The 22,463-nt window shown below is 33.6% G+C and overlaps 2 protein-coding genes across 2 annotated transcripts in view; one reads left to right on the top strand and one right to left on the bottom strand.

Moving 5' to 3' along the window:
- Positions 1-22,463, top strand: part of LOC144970012 (cap-specific mRNA (nucleoside-2'-O-)-methyltransferase 1-like) — a 425,811-nt gene that overhangs the window by 336,894 nt on the left and 66,454 nt on the right. The gene's annotated exons all lie outside the window — the stretch shown is intronic.
- Positions 1-22,463, bottom strand: part of LOC144963214 (lysosomal-trafficking regulator-like) — a 93,486-nt gene that overhangs the window by 37,484 nt on the left and 33,539 nt on the right. Inside the window, 19 exon segments of the mRNA XM_078897079.1 lie at positions 592-761; positions 1,485-1,627; positions 2,448-3,095; positions 4,363-4,482; positions 7,382-7,580; positions 8,271-8,555; positions 9,571-9,777; positions 10,306-10,566; positions 12,419-12,615; positions 13,865-14,039; positions 14,694-14,826; positions 15,494-15,650; positions 16,220-16,405; positions 17,538-17,661; positions 17,896-18,011; positions 19,559-19,834; positions 20,184-20,331; positions 20,636-20,803; positions 22,128-22,355. Coding sequence (XP_078753205.1) covers positions 592-761; positions 1,485-1,627; positions 2,448-3,095; positions 4,363-4,482; positions 7,382-7,580; positions 8,271-8,555; positions 9,571-9,777; positions 10,306-10,566; positions 12,419-12,615; positions 13,865-14,039; positions 14,694-14,826; positions 15,494-15,650; positions 16,220-16,405; positions 17,538-17,661; positions 17,896-18,011; positions 19,559-19,834; positions 20,184-20,331; positions 20,636-20,803; positions 22,128-22,355 — 3,941 coding nt within the window.

Below are 22,463 nucleotides of genomic sequence, written 5' to 3'. Positions count from 1 at the left end.
TGATGACTAGGTTCAAATACTTTGAAATCTGTGTTGATGTAGTGATGACAAGGATGATGATGGTAATAATGCGGTGGTGGTGGTTGTCATAGTTGTGGTAGTGATATTTATGATGAGGCGGTTGTTGTGGCAGAGGTGATAGTGATGAAGATGACAATATGATGGGTGTAGTAGATGATGATGGTAGTAGTGCTGATCGTGATAATGATGATGAGGTGGTGCTTGTAATAGTGGTTTAGGTGATAACGATGATGTGAAGGTGATTGTGGCAGTGATAGTTGTAATGGAGGTGGTAGTGATGATAATGTTCTTGTTGTTGCGGTAGTGATGTAATTTTAGATCCCAAATGGATTTTTTAAAACAATGGAATGGGAGTTTTGACATCTCTGGTAAACAGAAAAAACTGACAAGGCGTCATTCTGACTTTACAAAATGCTGGCTTGCCGGCATCACACATGCAATACTAACAGCTTAAATTACCCATTTCCATTAATTCCAGAAGCTTCTTACAACGAAATTGTATTCAAAACAAGCATTCAGAACCAACAGTTAATTATAGCTTATTTAAAAATAAAATGAGTTGGGGCTTACTTGCTATCAAAGGCGAATTCTTCTCCAAGAAAAATTGAAATGGCAACCTCCACATGTTTGACATCAACAGGATAGGGTCTAAGCTGGTTGGCAAGGAGGTAAAATCCATCCATTTTGATGAAATTCTCGACAAGTGTCGGTGGTGCCCTTTTCAAATAAGCTCCCAATAACTAAAGATAAATTGAATACACAAGTTATATAAAATATGCTGAGTTCATAATCTTGAAAGTGGTGTATTACAGAGACGCCTATTTAAATTTGGCTCACAGGAATTTCAGACACCACTTGGATGAATTTCAATGCTGAAAAGAGGAATTTCTGTACACAAGAAAAGGGGATTGGGATGGTATTTGGCATTGGGTATACATATTGTATAGTTCTAAATAGATAACTGATTAGAACTATAGTATGGTATATAAAACACAATACCAAAGTTTCCTTATTTCTAATGAAGTAAAGCTCCAACGTGTCGGTGGTGCCCTTTTCAAATAAGCTCCCAATTACTAAAGATAAATTGAATACACAAGTTATATGAAATATGCTGATTTCATAATCTTGAAAGTGGTGTATTAAATCATATAAGGCCAAATAAAAAAAAGAGAAGAAAAAAACTATCCGGAAAACAAACGAAACAAAAAAGTCAGACACACTGCACAATTTTAGATTATCTGGCACAAGTGCCTGCTCCTAAATTTTTTAAGTACTGATCATTAAAAATTCTCAAAGTATTGAGAAAATGTATAGAAATCTAAAAAGACTCACAGAAGTCCATTAAAAGCCTAAGAAATGAAACATTTAAACTTCAAATAATCTCATATGAAAATTTAAACTAAGACTAAATATAGAATTTTATTATCATTTGCATTAAAGACAGTGAAAGTTTAGAAAGTTACCTTCATGACTGACAGCCTCATCTCAGATGACGAGTTGTTGGCTAAAACCAGCATACTTTTGGGGCTGAGGACCTTGCTGAACACGTTGTTTAGAGAGGGTTCTGGGACGTCTATCAAAACCTCAGTGAGGTAATCCACCAGACCTTTGAACAAATTCAGTGGTAATGTTTTAATGGGATACGAGGTGGGAATGTTTAATCGGATAATTCTAGTGTTAAAATTTTCATCTTTAAATGGATTATTACTTTCCAGAGCAATAAAAGTTTGTCATAAGACACTACATTATTTCAAAAGAAAGAGGGAAAAAATGAATCACTGAAATTGAAAATGAAACTAAATGAAACAAAACCTGACAGATAACTCAGTGATCTCTCTGTGTCATTTTCTTTTTCATGGCTAGCAAACAAATATCACTGAATAAGCAGTCAAAAAGAGTGAAAGAGAAGGAGATGCTTTGGACATTCTCTTAGAAAGAAAAAAAATGAGGACCCGTTAAAAATATAAACATTTTGAACAGAAATACTATTTGTCTGATCAACTTTCCAATATAAAATAATAAACGTATATGAAATAACCTTTCATTGGTAAATTTTTTTTTAAAAAGTATGAAACTTTGATTTTTAAACTGACTACAAATCTTAGTTAAGACACAAGTCTTTTTTCTCTCTCATGCAATGAAATAGCAATACAAAAAAAAAATAAATTTAATGAAATAATGACCCAAAACGATAGGATGCTTTCTAGATGATAATAATCAGTAAACCATTCTTAAAAGAGATCTAACTCTAAACAATAATCATTCCTTTTTTTTTTTTTCACTTAAAATTGATAATTTATATTGTAAAGTGCCCAGAGCTTGTGTTTTACACGAGAATGAGCGCTGTATAAATGTGTATTATTATTATTATATTATTATTATTCATCAAAAATCATCTTCCTTTATGAACATTTACATCTACTTACTAACACAAAGCACTAGAAGGCCTCTTTCACTCTCATCCTCCATACTCCACTTCCTGACAACCATGCCTGCATTCCCCAAATGACGTAAACGATCCTCATCCTCCTCTGCTTCCTCTTTCTCCCCAGCCTCTCCCTTCTTATCATCATCACCAATCGTTACATCCGAATCAGACCAATTTTTTATGTTTTCCTTTGATCTAGAAGCATCAATTTCTGCTGCCAACTTTATGTCTTTGTCTGTATCACTCCCTTTTTCCAACTGACCGTCTTCTTTTCTATTATTTCCATCTCCACTTCCAATCACAGTAGCTGTCCTCACATTCTCAGTAGAAATGACTGATCTCTTCTTTTCTTTTTCCTCTTCGCAACTACTTGTAATGTCTGGTGTGACACATCTGTCTTGTCGAATCCGTCTGTGAGAGCTTTCTGGACCAGAGGTTAATTTGGATATATCTAAACTTGTTTCCAAGTCAGCATCCATATCCATGCTCTGTTCCAGATTAGCACTAGTGGCTTTCAAGGGCGGGTATTTGAAACTGTCTTGCAAGTCGTCTTTCCCTAACAAACTTTCATCTTTATCACTGCCATACTTGGCAGATGGGGAGTTCTGAGACAGTCCTTCAGTTAATTTAGATGGAGACGGGATATCTGGCAAGGAAAAAGAAATCACACATCATTTCTATGTAAAAATTCATATTGTATCGTATCGGTTAAGAGCTAATAGGAAATACTCTGTGTATTGTCACATGAAAATAGATTAGACTGATAAAGCCCTATATATGATTCCTATTGCTCACTTTTCCTGATTTGAATTAATTCTTTTCAAATTTCTTATTAATATTAAGAAAATAAAATCACATTTAGGGAAAACAAATTTGATGTAGAATACGAAATTTAATGAGATTATTTTCCCCCAAATCACCAAGTTATTGTAAACTTTACTGAAAGAAAGACTTTATCTTTTACCTTTTTAAAAAAAATTAATTTGTTATCTAATTTTCATCTCCTCCCTTTCCCCATCCATAAAAATATTAACACTAAATTGCTTTCAATCATTTATTCATTTATTCATTTATTTTTGATTTATCATTCATAAATGTCTAAAAGCATGAAAAGATAAGTTTCTAATGAGAGAATGGATCAAAACTGTGCAGGAAATAGAAATAATGAAAATAAAAGTGAGAGGAAATAAAAGGGAAATTTCTAAAGCAAAGAATGAAAACAATTGAAGATAAGCACAGTCACAGAAAGTGGAAATTAATTGAAAAAATGGTTATAATTGAATGGCGTAAAAAATAATGAAACAAGTTTAAAATGGACAAGAATATAATAATTGCAGTCTCCCCCCCCCCCCCCCCCCCCCCCCAAGCAATATAATAATAATGATATAATTATTATAATTGATTGTAAAGGGTGGTAAAAAAGAGTACAACTGCATACCATTTAGGTGAATATTTATGAAATCAATGGTGACAGTTAAACATCGTGTAAATCCGATTTTTTAAAATATACTGACATCATATGTGCCTTCTCGCTTGATTAAGCGACATGGCAATCAATAGAAATGCATAAAAAGGACGTTTAAATAAATATATCTCAACTCATGGTGAAGATTTTAATTTTATCTTATTTTAATATTTTATTTTTAGTGTTCATCTCAACTCTTGTCTATACCTATCATTATTGATATGTATAATTATTACTGTTGACATGTATGTCTTATTCAACTAGATATCTCTCTGTGCAGAAAGTAAGATTTTGCAATGTAAATAAGTGACTCGTATTAAAGCATCTTTGAATGGAAGAAAAAAAGCGTCAAAGGGTGGCAGGTTTGGTGTAAACAATTAAAAGAAATGGTGTCAAATGTAAAGAAAAATCAAAGTAAAAAAAAAAGGAATGAAACCAATCTTTTTACCCATGTAAGAGCTGATGTAAGCAGTACTGACAGCAGCCTCACCAGTCTCACTGACTGTCCTGCGTGTTGGTTCTGGTGGTTTCTGCCTTATAGAGCTTAATGTTCGTGGCCTCATGCCATCTATAGAAAGTGTCAGAAAGCACTTACCAAGATGAATGGGTAAAGGTATGTGTGAACAATGATTGAATATAACCAGTACTAGATATATTAAAAAAAAAAAATGACAAACAAAAACACACACACAAAAAAAAAGAAAAAGAAAAGAAATTAACAAAATAAAATAATTTTAAAAAAACCTTCAGCCACACAAAACAGAACCCACTCCCCTTTGAATATGAAGATACGTGATTTAATAAAAATTACCATAAAAAAGAAAAAAGTTCATAAAAATTATGTGGGGGACAAAAGTATGGCATAAATTTTGTTGTAGAAAGTGATAAAGTATTTGTGTATCAAACAAAAATAGAATTTTGTGTTGCAAGTTACTCTAAGCCATTTGATGATGATAAAGAATTTACAACTAAACTGTTGAAAGAAAAACCAAACAAAGGACAGAAAATGAATCTGATAAATGTTTATCAGTGAGTGCAAAGTAAGCTTTTCTAGATTTTGTCATCTTTAATCAGTTAATTTTTTTTAATGATGAAAATTGAAAAGCAGGAGAAAAGCATTTGAAGAAAACAAAGGAAAATAAACTTTCTGTGCCCCACACATCTTCAACACTTATGACCAGGAGATAATAATAAGACAAATTAATTCTCAATAAATATAGTTATCTTCTTTTATTTCTGTCTTAGAAAGGAAAGCCGATTGGTATTTTTAAAAACCTGATTTTGATAGACTTGTCTACGGATGAGACAGCTTTGAACCTAAACAGTTCAACAAAGAAAAAATAACTTAAGTCAAAATAACCTCACATTCCTTTTATCAAAAGAAGTACAGCTGTAACCCTTGCTGTTCATTAAGTCAATTTCAAATTTCCCTTCCTTTTTGGGCAACAGATCGTGCTTGGTTTGCGTTGCCTCGGACTGAAAAGGAGCCAGCCAGGCACCATTATGAAGAATTTGAAGGACCAAATAGCACAAAGAACAGCAAGCGTGGCTAGCAGAACATTTTTGTTTTTTTTAGAGGTCTTACGGCGCTTGCAACACATTTAGGTCATATCAGCGCCAGTAAAAAGGATGAAAATTGGATAGCAAAAACATTCTAGGTGTACAATTAAAAGGACTTAGGACAAAAGGGGAATGGTACAAATAGGGAACAGACGTAGATTCCAAGAGCATAATATCAGTTTCATCCAGAAACAGCACAAGATCCCAATAAGAGGAATACACTCAAATGTTAACAAATCATATGTTAAAAATTACAAAAAATAACAGTAAATAACAGAGAGATGATTTAAAAGGAAAAAAAATAATCTCCCAAAACTATAACTATACATTCAACTATTTTCCTATCAGCCAAGGGCTCCGGAGAGGGTCAGGACAAAACTCAGTAATCTCATTCCAAGACAAAGACAGAAAACAATTAGAAAACAGATACAGGGGGATAGAAGACACAGCAAGTACCCCCCTGCCCACTACGAGAGGTTGGGAACCCGACCCAGTAGCAGAAGATCCTCATGATAGCAACTACATATATAATTTAATATCTATGATGTTAAGGACGAAAGTAATCTTGACTTGTATCACTCTATTAACTACATGTAATATATTATAATAAAATAAAATTTGTTACATTTCATGTTACATATTTTAGAAATGCAGTGGTCATTAAAACGAGATTCAAAATTATTTTTATTTTTATCAGAAGAAATGAGGCTTCATTGTAATGCAAATTTCCACACATTTAATCTTTGTAAAAGTGAGTATACAATTGCCTTCATTATTGTTTTTGAAGCGTCTAATGCTATCCGCTAAAGAAATGTAATTCCTACCTCTTTCTTTCCCTCTTTTCTAAATATTAAATTTTTCATTCCCTCTCATTTCCTCCTTCTTTTGCTTTCATGACCACTTTTATGATTTCCAAGTCTTCTTAAAGTTATAAGTAGTCACCATTTGTATTCAGGACTCTTCGTAAATCTTGTAAACATAATAATCAAATGCTTTACATATTCATAACTTATGAATGTTATGGAGACCAATTTCTATCTGTAATTCTACCATAAATAAAATATTTTGTTTCCATTGAACCTATTAGAAATAAAAAATTGTACACTTCTAACCAGAATCGTTGATACTAATTAAGTGCATCACAAGTTAGAAATATGAATATTTTAGGGAAATATAATCTTCTTCTTCTTTACTTAAACTGACTGACTCAGTCAAGACTGGGTATTACTGTCGATTTTGCATATCCAAAAATAAAAAATGATGGTACCCTCCTTACGAAGCCCCAGGTTTGAACGTTTCTGCCAAGATGAGGGTCATTTAAATTGATCAATTTTTGAAGGATGAGTTTTCTAGTCAAATTTTTAAAGACATGTCTTTCCAGAGTACCACAGTTAACTGGTTAAATATCTCAATATTGTTACCAAGTCTGATACTAGCAGATAAGTCGTTCCATGATCAGAAACGTATTTGGGACAAATGGGTAAAGATGACTCTTGACATAAGAAAAGTGAAGTGAATAGAAAATTGCCAGAAGACAATAGAGAATAAAAACTTTGTGGCGATGAGGATTCGAACCCATGACCAGGCTGTTACGCCAACTCTGCCTGGTCTCGAGAGGGACGCTCCATCCCTCTCATGGCCAGGGAGTTGCCGTAACAGTCGGATTGTGGGTTCAAATCCTCATCGCTGCAAAGTTTTTATTCTGTCTTCTGGCACTTTTCTACTCACTTCAGTTCATATTATTATCCACATTAGTGCCTGCGCCACTCACTTTTCTCAACATTAGTCGGAGGAATATTAATAATAGCAATTAACAAGCATGATAAATGATGTTAGTTAAGCATACATGGGTATTCTCAAGACTAGTATAATTATTCACAGCGCCTGTAACATAAAATCAAACTTACCCCACCACATTTTGAAGTAAAATGAGCTGAGAGCAAAGCTGACAAATCCACTAGGATCAGGATGAACTTTGAGTAAGAAATCCATGACTGCCATGAGAAGGTGAAGGTCAGGTGGGGAACCCAGCAGATTTTTAATCACTTCTGCTACAGATTTGCTGACCTCTTCTGACAAGGAAGGTTCACCCTCTTGTATTCTCTCCTGATGAATGAAAAGTTATTGTGAATATTTTATAAAATATCTAAAAGGTCAGAAACAATGACAAACATCAGTGGAAAGGAAAAACCACACTTACAGGTCATCACATTTATTTTTGTATCAATACTTTGTACACGACAACAATATATGGCTCTTTGTGATGCTTTGGTTTTACAGCTTTATGGCGAAAAGACATCCCTGATGATGTCTATCATGAAATCAAAAATATTGCTCATATATTTTGTCCAGTAAGCTTTAGTGCTGTGTTGCTTATCAAGAATATGCAAAACTGAAAAATTATAATTTCATGATAAAAATCACCTGAGTTGTCCTTATGAGACACAAAGATCTGACTACTTCAATATGTATTATTTGTTTTCATGTAAAGAGTGTGAACTTTTTAAACGTGGGGATTTTCCTTTTGACTTAGAATATTAGTCATAAAATTCAATTAATTTAATGAATATTTACAGCTCAAAAAATGGCATATTGACTTAAGCAGTGGATATATTGTCCAGATTTAATATACTAATTTACAGTTACCCTGTGAAACATATGAATTAATATCATTTTTCATGTATTTAAAAAATAAACAATTAAAAAAACAAAAACAATCTAAATAAATTCAATTTATGCTTGTCTAAAAAAAACAAAAAACAAAACAATATCTATATAAATTCAATCTATCTATACCAGGTAAATGTTGAAAAGGATGGTCATCACATCTCCGGCCTGCATCTGTTTCAAATTGAAAGAGCGGTACGGGTGATTGGGATGGACAAGAGATGCCAAGGCCCCAAACAGCAAGGCTATCTTCCGTTCTCCAGCCCTGTGCCAGACTTTCCAGTTGAGCAGGATCTTGGTGAATGCCTGCATGTCTCGAATGACGCATTCAGGATGGTTTCGTAACACAAGACTACTGGCGCATGATGGGAAACATTTGAACACAGAGTCTGTGGTGGTCGCATCCAAAAGAACCTAATCGGAATAAAAGTTATTTTTTAAAAATTGAGCTTTATATAGCGCAATATCCACTAAATGTGCTCAAAGCGCTTTACAAGGGGTCCCTGGTCAACAGCAACATTAAACATGTAGGACGGGACATGACGCCTGTTAGGCGATATTACAATTTTTCGGACAAAGAAAACGCTGTTAACGACCAGGTACTCATTTTACACCGAGTACGGTGAGTAAAGAGCCTTTTCCAAGGACTCAACTATTCGCCGAGCACGTCTCGAACCCAGGACCTTCCAATCCGAAAGCGAGTGTCATACCACTAGACCGCATAGGGGCACAGTTGGAATAGAGGAAAATTGAACAGCAACAGTGTCTTGATAATGTATCAAACTCGAAGTGTCATTTTAAGTTTAAACTAGAACCATTTATTGTTTGTAATTTTCTCTTCTTATTTCTAATTCAAAACTTTCAAATTTACATCGTAAGAGTCATATTTGACCACTATGGTCTTCAGACAGCTTTCCAAATCTTTAAGATTCAATCATGACTTTATAATGATGTCTCAAATTTGAAACACAAAACATTTAGGAGAAGACATTTATATACAATAGGTTTTACCTATCAGACATTCCGTTATTGTGAAATGTGTTATTCTATCTAATTCTAATTGAATATGAAAATAAAAAGTATGTGTTCTTCTAAATATAAATTAATTAACATTATCAAAGTCTTGGATCACGGCGAACAGCATACATTGATTAGTATCCAAGTCCTGTTGTTGATATACTCAGCATACAGTCTATAGGGAATGAGATTAGCGGAAGAGTAGCATGCGCATGCGCACAACCAACATGACGTTCTCTCTCTAATAACTTTTCCGCTGGTGACGTCACAGAATATGGGTGACGTCCAATCAAGGGATGCTACTCTTCCGCTAATCTCATTCCCTATTGCCAAAATCTGTGATAACATAAAATCTCTATGCTTTTAATGACATATGACATGCAAATATTTATTGAGGAAACAAACATCTTACCTTCAGCAGTTGGTAGCTGACCAAACACTTGGAGCTGGTGAAGACCTTGGCCAACATACAGTATCCATTGATGTCATGAAAAGATTGGGCTAAGGTGGGGAAGCGGTGGATGAGCTTGAAAAGGAGGGTGGTCACTTTGGTCTGGAGATTCTCTGCCTCTGCCATACTTCCACCTTTAGACACTGTCCTCATGCTGTCTTCAAATACCTGAAAAATGAACACAAAATCATGATCATGTCAAATTACATTTATTTACTATCCAGCTTAAAATATATTACATTTAAATCATTTTTTTAAAAGCCATTACTTGATAGTAACTCAATCTATAATTATAACTGACACTTTTTAAAGAGTCCTTTAGTGCCATCTATTATTTTCTCCAATTTTATATGCAAAATTTTTTTTAAAATTTCATTTAGATTCTGTCGTTCAGGTTAGGGTATTTTTTTTTTAAACCCAAAAAAGTGATCATTCATTTTCTGTTCATCATCATGGCAAGTTACCCACATAATCTTTTTAAAATTTCCTTTCTTGCTCTTGCAATACACACTTAAGCACTCATTCACAAATTCATATAGACCCAAATACAACAGCATCCTCATACACTCAAAGATATTCATATTCTCTATTCCTTCTATCAGCTAACTTCCCCCCCCCCCCCCCCCCCCCCCCCCCTCCTCCTCCTCCTCTCTCATTACTCTTCCTTTAAATAATGACACAACAAAAGTAACATACCTTGGCTACAAGGAAAAGAAAAGTCTCCACTCCTCCACTCAACTCAATGGCTCTCTCCAAAGTATTCACAGCCCTGACTTTCACCCTGCCTCTCATATGTAGAGATAAGGGAACCAACTTTTGTGTCAGCAGGTCGGTGCCATTACCAGATGAAGGGATGAGGCCTAAATCATTTTGAAGGGACGGGGACTTTGAGTTGTGGGATGCAAATGCCGTATACTGTTCTGGTTCTGATACTTTGTACATTAAAACTTGACAGCTCTGAAAGAAAAAGAAAAAAAAAATCAGCATGAGTAACAGGAAACTTGAGTAGAGCTAAAGTAGAGAGAGAAACCCCCTCAATATATAAAGCTTGACTACTATTTTTTTTTTCTTTTACAGGTCACATGACCAAAATTTTGTTTGTTTGTTTGTTTGTTGCTTTAGGTCTCTTCCAACACAATTGAGGTTATATGAGAGACCGCTGAAACAAAAAAAAACAAGCAATCCAACAACAATAGTACAAATGTAAATCAAAATCATAACCTAAAGATATCATAAGCTAAATTATAAATAACCAAGAACAAACAGGCAGAAGATTTACAGAAAAAAAAATATCCCCTGTCAAAAATACAATCACAAACCAAAGAAGCAGGATAGGCTAGTAAAGAGAAGAAGAAACGACATCACTATCGGATCGTACACCCATGCGAACATCATAGGTATATGATTCAAGGGTGATGCTCCCATCCAACCACCCGCTGACCAAAATTGTCACAGTTTTCATTACTGTATTGTAATGGAACAACTCTCAAACCAAATCAAAGACAGGTAGCAACGCAGAAAGGAAAACACGTTTATGGAGATAGAAGACAAAGACATCTGTCGCCTGTTTTAATGGTTACTGTCACAGTAAAGGTTGTTCACAATTATCTTATTAAATTTTATTTTATTAAGAACTGAATTCATCTCACTCCAGTTATATTTCGGTAGGCTTAGATAAACTTTACCTTCTAATATTAGATCGTCTTTCCTTTTATAGCCTTCCCTCGAATTAATTTCTAATTAGTGAATACTTTTCATTCTACATTCTGTCACGTAGCCACTTATTATAAAAGCTGATAGGTCTAACATTCGACACTCACTTTCTCTCCACAATCTATGCCGGACGGCCAGTCGCTCTATTCCTATATATATACTGGAAGATTTTTATCTTTTGGGACTTTGTAGATATTATATCTACACCATTAAGACGCCGGAGCTTTTAACTTTGATTGTATAATCTTCAAGGATCAAACCCAAGCCCGCTGTCAAAGGACTTCACAATAACTTCTTACCAATTGCCTGGAAGTGGAATTTTACGAGTCCGATCCTATTATCAGAGGAATAGATCATCCAAGCCCATCAACTGCCTGGAAACGTAAACTTATGAACCTGACATATTATCATAAGTTACGTAAAATATTCATATCTCTATTTGTAACTGCCACGATCATTGTTTATCTCTTTTAATTAAATTTCATCATTATTTTTATTTCATTGTAAACAAATCGTTAATTGTTTTTCATTTATAGTAACTAGTAAATTCTGGGGCCTCATTCTACATAGATCTTTATGCATAGTCGAGTAGCTCTTTACTCACTTGAGACCATGACAGTTACTATTATAGTTGAATGCAATGAAATACTTTTCATTGTGACATAAGAGAGGGTGATGCTTTAAACTTCTAGCATCATACTTTCTATCATTATATATTATAAAGACAATTGTGTATACCCGTGCCAAAACATCTTCACGAAAATTTCATTTTGGTTATATTTTCTGTCAGGAACTAGGAAATGACTGGTGTAGTGAAGATATGGCACCTTGATATGGTGTTGAACAAAATTCAAATAACCTTCTTTTAGATGAAAGTAAATTTCAATATTGAGCAATTTTAAGGTAAAGATATAAAGAATGTAAAATGTAAAAAAAATGTTTTACTAAATGACCATATTAACTGTTGAAAAGACGTACGTAGCTCACAAGTTGCATAGTTTTCCCTTATTAACAGACAAATTATCAAATTTCATATGAAGAGCATTTGACTAGCTTTTAGATTTTAGACCACCTAATCAAAAACAAAAACAATTACCCTTGCCAGGTCCAAATCGGATATCTGTGCAATACCAGTGAGGACATCCGTGGAGAGATGAGCAGCATTCACCACAGACTTCTGCAGACCTCTTGCATACTGAATATTGGGTTCACCAGAGTCACATTTGCCAAGGCCATCAAAATTAGGCCCCAAACAATATAAGAAGAACCAGAAGTCAGGATTCAGTTGAATTCCTAGAAAATAAAAAAACAAACAAACAGTAATTGTTTACTCCCCCCCCCCCCCCCCCCACTTATCTTTAACTCCATTTTATAACAAAAACTAATTCTGAAATTTATCTATTTTTGTAAATAAAATAACAAAACAATATTAGACAATAAAAGTCATTTTTTATAATAATAATAATAATAATAATAATAATAATAATAATAATAATAATAATAATAATAATAATAATAATAATAATAATAATAATAATAATAGATCTTTATTGTCCATAAATATGGCAATTTGTGATTTAGTTACACTTGTTATAACGTTATATGATAACTATAACATTGAACAGATATTTCACTCCTACTTATTTTCTCTCTCTCTCTCTCTCTCTCTCTCTCTCTCTCTCTCTCTCTCTCTCTCTCTCTCTCTCTCTCTCTCTCTCTCTCTCTCTCTCTCTCTCTCTCTCTCTCTCTCTCTCTCTCGTCCTTTCTTTCTTTCATGCGTGCGATATACACAACATAAACATATTCATTTCATTTTACCATGATTTAAGTATTCAATAAACACTTTAAACGGTTTATAATAATACAATAATCGACTTATTACAAATGTCAAAGTGCGTTCATCAACTGATCACATATACAAGCAGGATTAAGCATTCAAATTGTAATCTATTTCAGCACCTTTGTATCATAATGATATAAAATAGTCAACAATAAATTTCTTATGAAACTTCATTGGTTCAAATATATATATATATATATATATATATATATATATATATATATATATATATATATATATATATATATATATATATATATATATAATATATATATTATTTAAAATATTTACCACAATGTTTGGGGCAGTCTACATCAATGTTTCAGGCTTAATTTGCCATCTTCAGGACTGAGAAAACAACTCAGTCCTGAAGATGGCAAATTAAGCCTGAAACATTGATGTAGACTGCCCCAAACATTGTGGTAAATATTTTAAATAATAATTCGCTCCATTACTACATGTCGAGCACTTTTCGTACCATATTTGTATCAAACACGATTCAATATATATATATATATATATATATATATATATATATATATATATATATATATATATATATATATATTTTAATGAACGAACCTCTGAATATCCTTAGAGTTCCCAATTTCCAACTACCAATATGACACTTAGCAGCACCATGCCTCATATTTCATATGAAACTTAATTGATTCAAATATATCTTTTTTTAAATGAACGAACCTCTGAATATCCTTAGAGTTCCCATGTTCCAACTACCAGTATGACACTTAGCAGCTCCATGCCTGGCGTCTCCAAGACAAAGAAAAGGTCGCTGGATTTGACCTTTCCGTCCCATCATAGCAGGGTGGTCTAGGATTACGTCTCGTTTCAACCAACCATCAATCAATAAAGTCATCTGGCCAGATAGTTTTTAAAATCATTACAAACGCATTCTTACAATTTAAAAATATTGTTACAAACACATTCTTACAATTTAAAAATATTGTTACAAACACATTCTTACAATTCAAAATATTGTTACTAACACATTCTTACAATTTAAAAAAAAATTTACTAACACATTCTTACATTTTGAAAATATTGATACAAACAGATTTATACAACTTAAAAAAAAATATTATTACAAACATTTTTACAATTAAAAAAAATAATTTTCGAACCAATTCTGCAATTGAAGTTTATGACAAGACTTTTCCCCTTCAAGATATTGCAAATGGCCATTGCTTCAATCGATACCATTAAGAGATAATTTTAAAAAACAAAAACATTGATTATATTTGACTCAGCTAGGACCGAAAGATTAATTTTTAATACTTCGGCCAATCCCTTGAATAACACATAGTTAATTAATATAAAATTATAGATATACATATTTATTCATTAATTCATTCATTCACCCAATTAAAAATGATATTGAAATTAATATTTAATGCTGCAGGCCTGATGAGGTCATATATGGATATTGCTGGCAAAAACCTGTCAATGAATTTTTATAGAAAAAAGAAAAAAGAAAGAAAATTATGTAACTTGATTTCAAGTGACTACTTACATTCCCAACAAAAGTGCTTCCATCCAGAACATCAATGTAGGAGATTGCAAGAAGATGCCATTGAGAAGGGTTGAGGATGTTGTTGAGAACAGTCTCTTTCAAAACCATCACTTCCTTTACCCCTGTTGTCAATCTGCCGATTAAATACAAATTATTGTACTATTAGATGAAACGTTGCTTGATGAGGATTTAAAAACCAAAAATAACTACTAAACATCCCAAATTTAATTACATTCCATTTTTATTTACACACCTGTTAAAGTATATATGCTTGATACTGTGAAATGATTGAAAAAATAAATAATTACAACCCAGATCCAATAAAGGAAAAGGTTAAAATATGCAGAACGTTTTTGGACTGACAAAGTTCGAAGGCCAGCAACGTCAAAAAAGAACATTTAATGACAACAGACAAGTAAACTTGTTTATGGGATGTTATTCATCTGCTTCCAACACATGTGTGATGCTCTGACAAAAGGGGTTGGATGTCATGCTGACTTGTTTGTGATGTAATCAAATTGAAGTTAAATTAAAACCCTTTAAAAAAGGATGGTTTGGTGACCTAAAGTGCCTGCATTTTGTCTCCAATGAAGATTTTTTTGAAAATTGAAACTGCATTTTACTTGGGAAGGACTGCTGTGTACATTTGCACTAATTCAATTCTTTTCATCGTGGAGTGTATTTTGTCAGGCCATTACACATATAACAAGACTGCTATTTTTTTAAAAAGCTGTATCTGCAGTACTTTTCATCATTGTTTTAGTTGTTGACTATGGCTGTGGGGCTTGTGCTATTTATACCTTATGACTAGGGCAGCAGTCCTAGGATGTATCCACATCTCTAGCATTTTCTCCTTATTTCCAATGGCAAAAACCAAAAGACATTCCTGAATGGGTGGCTGGGGTGTACCGATACGTTCTTTTTTCGCGTTTGCTCCTTTCATTGGGGATGCCTTGTCTAAATGTTGTAGTAAAAAAAAATAAATGGGGTGGGGGGGGGGGGGGGGGTAGTGAAAGATAAAGTAAAACTAATTTAAGAACAAAAAAAACCCCAACTAAACAAACCATTGGTTTCATAGATAATTATGGTATTTGATTTTCATTTTTAAAAAATAAATTAATAAACCAAAACAAAAAACCACCCCCACCTCCAGAAAGTACATGTTCATGTTTTAATGAGAGTGGCTTAAATTGAAATGTTTCTATTTCACACAAAGAACGTACTGACTCTCATTGCATTCTCAATTACTAATTACTAATTAAAGAGTGGATAGAGTAACCTATGGCTTATACAAACATAGTACTGTAGGCACTTTTATAAATAAAAATATCAAAGTACAAAATTAGAGCATAAACATAATGATAGATGTAGCCCAAGTAAAATGCATAGTAGAATAGATAATTCTTCTTGAGCATTGCAAAAGAGAAACTAGAGAATTTATAAGACTGAGCGTATCTCCACTCTTGATAGTCAACATTCAGCAACAATTTATCTCGTGTATTCAAATGGCTGCTCCTATTACTCACCTATTCCTATTTCTCTGTCACCATCCATCTCTTGTTGTCCCTTCAGGACAGAATTGAGCTTGTCCACACTCAGCCACAAGGCCAGACTGAAACCTGCGTTGTAAGGGGGCCAAGTGATGACTGGCACATCCAATTCGATCGCCATATGGTGCCACACAGCCTGCTCTGTTGGACTCTCGTTTTCATCTGGAATATAAGATGATGATGATTGATGATGGTGATGATGATGATGATGATGATGATGATGTTGTTGATGCTGGTGACGATGACTACGATGTTACTAGTGTGCATATGTGTGAGTGTGACTATGGGTGGCCTTCGTAAAGTTATGGCCTGATACTGACCAAAAAATTATGTCAAAATACCATTCTTTTGCCACAAAAGAAAACAAATCGTGAGTTGTATTTAATAGTTCAACAAATGAAATAACTTGTTTCCATGAGCTCTACTAACGACAACTCACTAGGCGGTGCAAAAACCAAATAATGACGTCAAACTGCCAGTCCTTTTTTTGATTTCAGTATTAGGCTATAACATAACGATGGCTACGGTCTATGTCAATATATTGTATTGTTATAAATGTGTAACCAAATGGCAAATTGAATTGCCACTTTTTTTTAGGACAATAAAGATTTATTATTATTATTATTATATTATTATTATTATTATTATTATTATTATTATTATTATTATTATTATTATTATTATTATGTTATTTAAAAAGTACCTTTTATATCCTCATAATTTTTTTTTCTGATCAATATAGAGTAATTTTATTCTAGGTCAAGAACAAAAGGTAATATGGAAGGGAGAACATATATATATATAACGGGAAATCATTGTTCACAACTAGAGCCACCACCACAATGTGTCATGAGAGATTTAACAGTAAATTCTTAAAATTCAAATTATAAGCATTGAAATTTCAGCAATTGGATAAACCATATTTGGTCAATAAATCAATCATTGTTGAAGACTTTTAACCATATTTCCCTCGCTTGACAATAAAGTTTAAATAAGTAAAAATTAGACAGTTGTGACATTTCTCAGAATAAAAAAAAGAAAAAAAGCAAGCCCCACCCCCCACCTAAATAAACAGCTGTTATGGTAAGAGAATTAGGATGAAATAATAGATTCAACGAAATATGTAGTAGATTCATGAAAAGAGAGGAATATATTAATCAGTATACGGTGGATATCAAGAATAAAATGAGACTTAAAATTTGCGAATTTCAACTTTTTTTTTTTTTGGGGGGGGGGGGGGGGGGGGGTGACAAGTAAACAAGTGCATGATAAAATTCAAAGCGTTGGTAATTACCAGAATCTTGTGCGTATATCGAGGGATCAATTGGCATCAGTGTCTTCACTGGAAATGTGACCGAAAAATTAGGAGCCACAGGGTGTTTATCAACCACAGCCAGCCATGTTGATAGTAGGGAATTCTGAAAGATAATTATCAATGGCGTCTATTACTGCTAAAGATGATGTTGATGGTTATGATGAAGATATTGATGATGATGATGATGATGATGATGATGATGATACTGATGAAGATATTGATGATGATGATGATGATGAGGAGGAGGAGGAGGGGGACAACAATGGTGAAGATGACGAGAATAAAGATGGAGTAGGAAGTCAATTCAGCATGCAAGACAATACAATTTCAGACTCACTGTAGTTTCACATTTGTTTTGAAATAGTCTCAAAAACTGCTTCAGTTCTGATGGGGAAATCTGACTCTCAGCGATGACTTGTATCAAGGACAGGATGATTTCTTGAAGTGTGGATTCTGGGAAAAAAAAAATAATATATATCTCTCTCTCTATCTCTCTTGCTCTCTCTCTCTCTCTCTCTCTCTCTCTCTCTCTCTCTCCTCTCTCTCTCTCTCTTCTCTCTCTCTTTCTCTCTCTCTTCTCTCTCTCTCTCTCTCTCTCTTATTTATCTTTCTCTCTCTCTCTCCTCTCTCTCTCTCTCTTCCTCTCCTCTCTCTCTCTCTCTCTCTCTCTCTCTCTCTCTCTCTCTCTCTCTATTTTATATATATATATATATATATATATATAATATATATATATATATATATATATAATATATATATATATATATAATATATAATACACAAAGTGATAAAGATAAAATAAAGTTAAGAAAAAGATTCTATATAAATCGTGGTAAAATTGGGTGTCAAAGTATCTTATAAACAGGCACCCCTTAAAACATTTCATGCAAAGCTTCTCTTCACCAAATGGTATCACCCTTAAATTATAGAAAAGAATACATATCCAACTAGCTTCGACTTAACTGTTGCCTTTGAACAACCAATACGCTCATCTTCTTTAAAAAAATCAACTCACCAATACTGAGCAAGGTCAGCTGGAAAATATTTTTAAAAGCCAGTATTCCTGCTTTAGCCGAAAAAAGGGCATCCCTATATAAAGCTATTCTTTGATAAATATATATATACCACACAAATAAAAAATTATGCGATTGACAATAACTTAACAATGATTTCTCATTTCTTTTCTCCAAAAACAGCAACTGGGTTTACAAAGTAGTGACATTGACGTAAAGTTATCATATTAACCAATTATGGTCTGATACCGTGTTTATTATAGCCTCTGCCTTGAAAAAGAGCATTTTGTTACTTGTTCATTTAATCAAAGATTACACATTAAACAATTTCCAGATTATCCAGATGAAAATCAACAGATTTTATCATGCTTATGCCTTAAGAAATGCTAACCTAATAAAAATCAACTGTTTATTTTTTACAAATATCACTTACCCTGAACCACTGACATTAGGAATCCAGAAAAAAAAAATAAAGTACCGTGTTTATTATAGCCTCTGCCTTGAAAAAGAGCATTTTGTTACTTGTTCATTTAATCAAAGATTACACATTAAACAATTTCCAGATTATCCAGATGAAAATATACAGATTTTATCATGCTTATGCCTTAAGAAATGCTAACCTAATAAAAATCAACTGTTTATTTTTTACAAATATCACTTACCCTGAACCACTGACATTAGGAATCCAGAAAAAAAAAAATAAAGTACCGTGTTTATTATAGCCTCTGCCTTGAAAAAGAGCATTTTGTTACTTGTTCATTTAATCAAAGATTACACATTAAACAATTTCCAGATTATCCAGATGAAAATCAACAGCTTTTATGATGCTTATGCCTTAGGAAATGATAACCAGATAAAAATCAACTGTTTTTTTTTTACAAATATCACTTACCCTGAACCACTGACATTAGAAATTGAGAAAAAAAAATGTGGCTATACATTTCATACGTAAACCATAAATTTAATCTCATTTAATCCAATACTTACGTTTGCCATTTGCAGGGCAGTGAGTGAGAACCCCTTCAAAACCACTTATCAGGTTTTCCAGCAAGTTTTCTGAGCACACTGCCTTTACAGCTCTTTGACTGGACCTCAATGTCTGCAGCAGTCTTAAAGCAACGGTGTGTAGAACCACGCCCCTATTCGCAATCCTGTGACAGGCCACCATCAGTTCCACGAAGAGACGAAAGGCTGCTGGAAAGCACGGGTTGGTTGTCACGCCGTAGTTGGTGACACTTTTCCTTTGCAAGTTATCCTCCAGGCCTGAATGTAGAAACACAGGGATGGTATTCAATACATAATATATTTAAAAAGGTTCAGGAACGTAAATGAAATTTTAAAATGACCAAGAAAACTTTATACAAAAATCCCCAAAAAAACTCATATTCAGAGGCTATGAATGATAAAAAAAAAAAAGAAGAAAAAAAAAGGAAAGCACCCAAATCCCAATATCCAAATATCAAAAAGATTCACCCCCCCCCCCCCCCCCCCCCCAAAAAAAAAAAAAAAATCAATACAGGAAGCAAACAAAATGAGTGCTTGAGAAAGATGGGTGTTTTAAGAGTGAGAAGTTTATTAGATGTATTATGAAATGAATAAAAGAAACACTTACTCTTTTTCCAATCAAAGGCTACTGTATACTCTGTATCAGCCTCATATCCATAGTCTGAATAAAGGGTCTCCCCATCCTCAACATAGCCATGCTGCAGGAGGTGCTCTACCTCGTCCTCGTCTGAAATGTCCTCTTTCTCTCGGAGATTCTGACAAAATAAAAAAAAACAAAATAATTCAGGAATAATTTTTAAAAAACAGACAAAATATAAATATCCCCCTTAACCCCCCTCCCCCCCCCCCCCCCTTGAAAAACAAAAAAAAAAAAAAACAAAAAAAAAAAACAACATATCAGTGAAGAGAAATAAGACAAATTTAATATGATAAATATAAATTTTGTCTATTTAGAAAGTAAACAATATTCACAGAACAGATTTGTAAAATCAGTATGAGGTGTGATCAAAATAGCCTCAGATATTCTAGAATTAAGACAATGAAATAATAAGAGCATACCAGCATGGAGGCAATCTGCGAATAAGAGTACTCGAGTACAGATGGGCATCGAGGCAATGCCACATTGAGGAGCATTTGGAAGACAGCAGACAGTCTGGCATGCTCCAATCGGATACAACTCTCCAACGCCATCTTGATACGGAGCCACAGCTCATCTTCTTGACCTTTCTGTAGATAGCATCATTACAAATAAAATTATTGAGATTTTTTTTTGTTTGTTGCTTTAGGTCTCTTCCAACACAATTGAGGTTATATGAGAGACCGCTGAAACAAAATAACAAGCATCTAACAAAAATAGTACAAATGTAAATCAAAATCATAACCTAAAGATATCATAAGCTAAATTATAAATAACCAAGAACAAACAGGCAGAAGTTTTACAGAGAAAAAAAATATCCCATGTCAAAAATACAATCACAAACCAAAGAAGCAGGATAGGCTAGTAAGAGAAGAAGAAACGACATCACTATCGGATCGTACACCCATGCGAACATCATAGGTATATGATTCAAGGTGATACTCCCATCCAACCACCCGCATTATTGAGATTACTTGTTTACAAAAACAAGACAGCCAAGAATATTTGAAAATGTTAATGGAAAGAGAAAACACCCACTTTTAACATTAAAAAAATAATAATTAGAAACAATGTTTTGAGGATATCAAACATAAAAAATGATTAAACTGGTGGAATATCAAAATTGAAATCACATTACAAAATGTCTGTTTACATTAAAAATCAATTTTAGATCAATTAATATGAATGGTCGGTCATCTTCTATACAAAACTACTAAAGGATTCTTTCATGTGCATGGTCGCCTTCTCAAGATACACTCAAAGTGTTGTTGTTATTATCAATGCTTGTTTAAAATAATATTGGAAAATGTTCTGCAAACATTAACTCTCTCCTCAAATGATAGCAAATAATTGTTTGTTTTGCCAACAATATAAAGTACAGCTTGATAGCTTGACAAATTTAAAGAGCTTACTACTCATTCTTTTATTTCATGCTCTGTTTTCTGTGATTTATCCAGCTTATTGTGCGGCTATATGATCTAGTGGTATGACACTCGCTTTCGGATCGGAAGGTCCTGGGTTCGAGCCTCGTGCTCTACGCATAGTTGAGTCCTTGGAAAAGGCTCTTTACTCACATTCTCTCAACGTACTCAGGTGCAAAATGAGTACCTGGTCGTTAACAGCGTTGTCTTTGTCCGAAAAATTGTAATATCGCCTAATAGGCGTCGTGTCCCGTCCTACATGTTAAATGTTGCTGTTGACCAGGGACTCCTTGTAAAGCGCTTTGAGCACATTTAGTGGATATTGCACTATATAAAGCTCAATTTTAATTTTTTAATTTTAGAACTCAAATGAGTAAATATATACATATCAAATGATATTTGTAAGCCAATGTTTCATAGTAATATCAATATTGCCAAATTCAACATTTTTAAAAGAATAAGAAATAAAATATTGAATTATCTCAAATCCAACCTTTTGAGACGGGGATATTGTATGGCAAGAGAAAGACACCATCATGACAGCCTCGATGAACTCCAATTTGTTCTGGTGACAGAAAACAACGGTGCAATCATCCACCATGGAGCTGGTAGGCGTCACAGACTGGCGACCATTACAACGTCCTGAGCCACACTTGTCACCAGAACAATGACTGGGATCGGTCAAATTGCCCAGAAGACCCAAGGCTAATATTAGCGTTTCCTGGAAATATGTCACGATATATACAGATTCATGCACTTGTGTAATGATGACGATGGTGATGATGAACAATAAGAGTTTAAAAATGCAGTAAGATACTAATACCTGTAC

The sequence above is a fragment of the Berghia stephanieae genome, chromosome 1 (assembly GCF_034508935.2).
Source record: "Berghia stephanieae isolate SIO BIC M18660-M18661 chromosome 1, UCSD_Bste_1.3, whole genome shotgun sequence".
Lineage (NCBI taxonomy): Eukaryota > Metazoa > Mollusca > Gastropoda > Nudibranchia > Aeolidiidae > Berghia > Berghia stephanieae.
The sequence above is the reverse complement of the archived record's forward strand: the minus strand, read 5'-3'. Positions and strand labels throughout refer to the sequence as shown.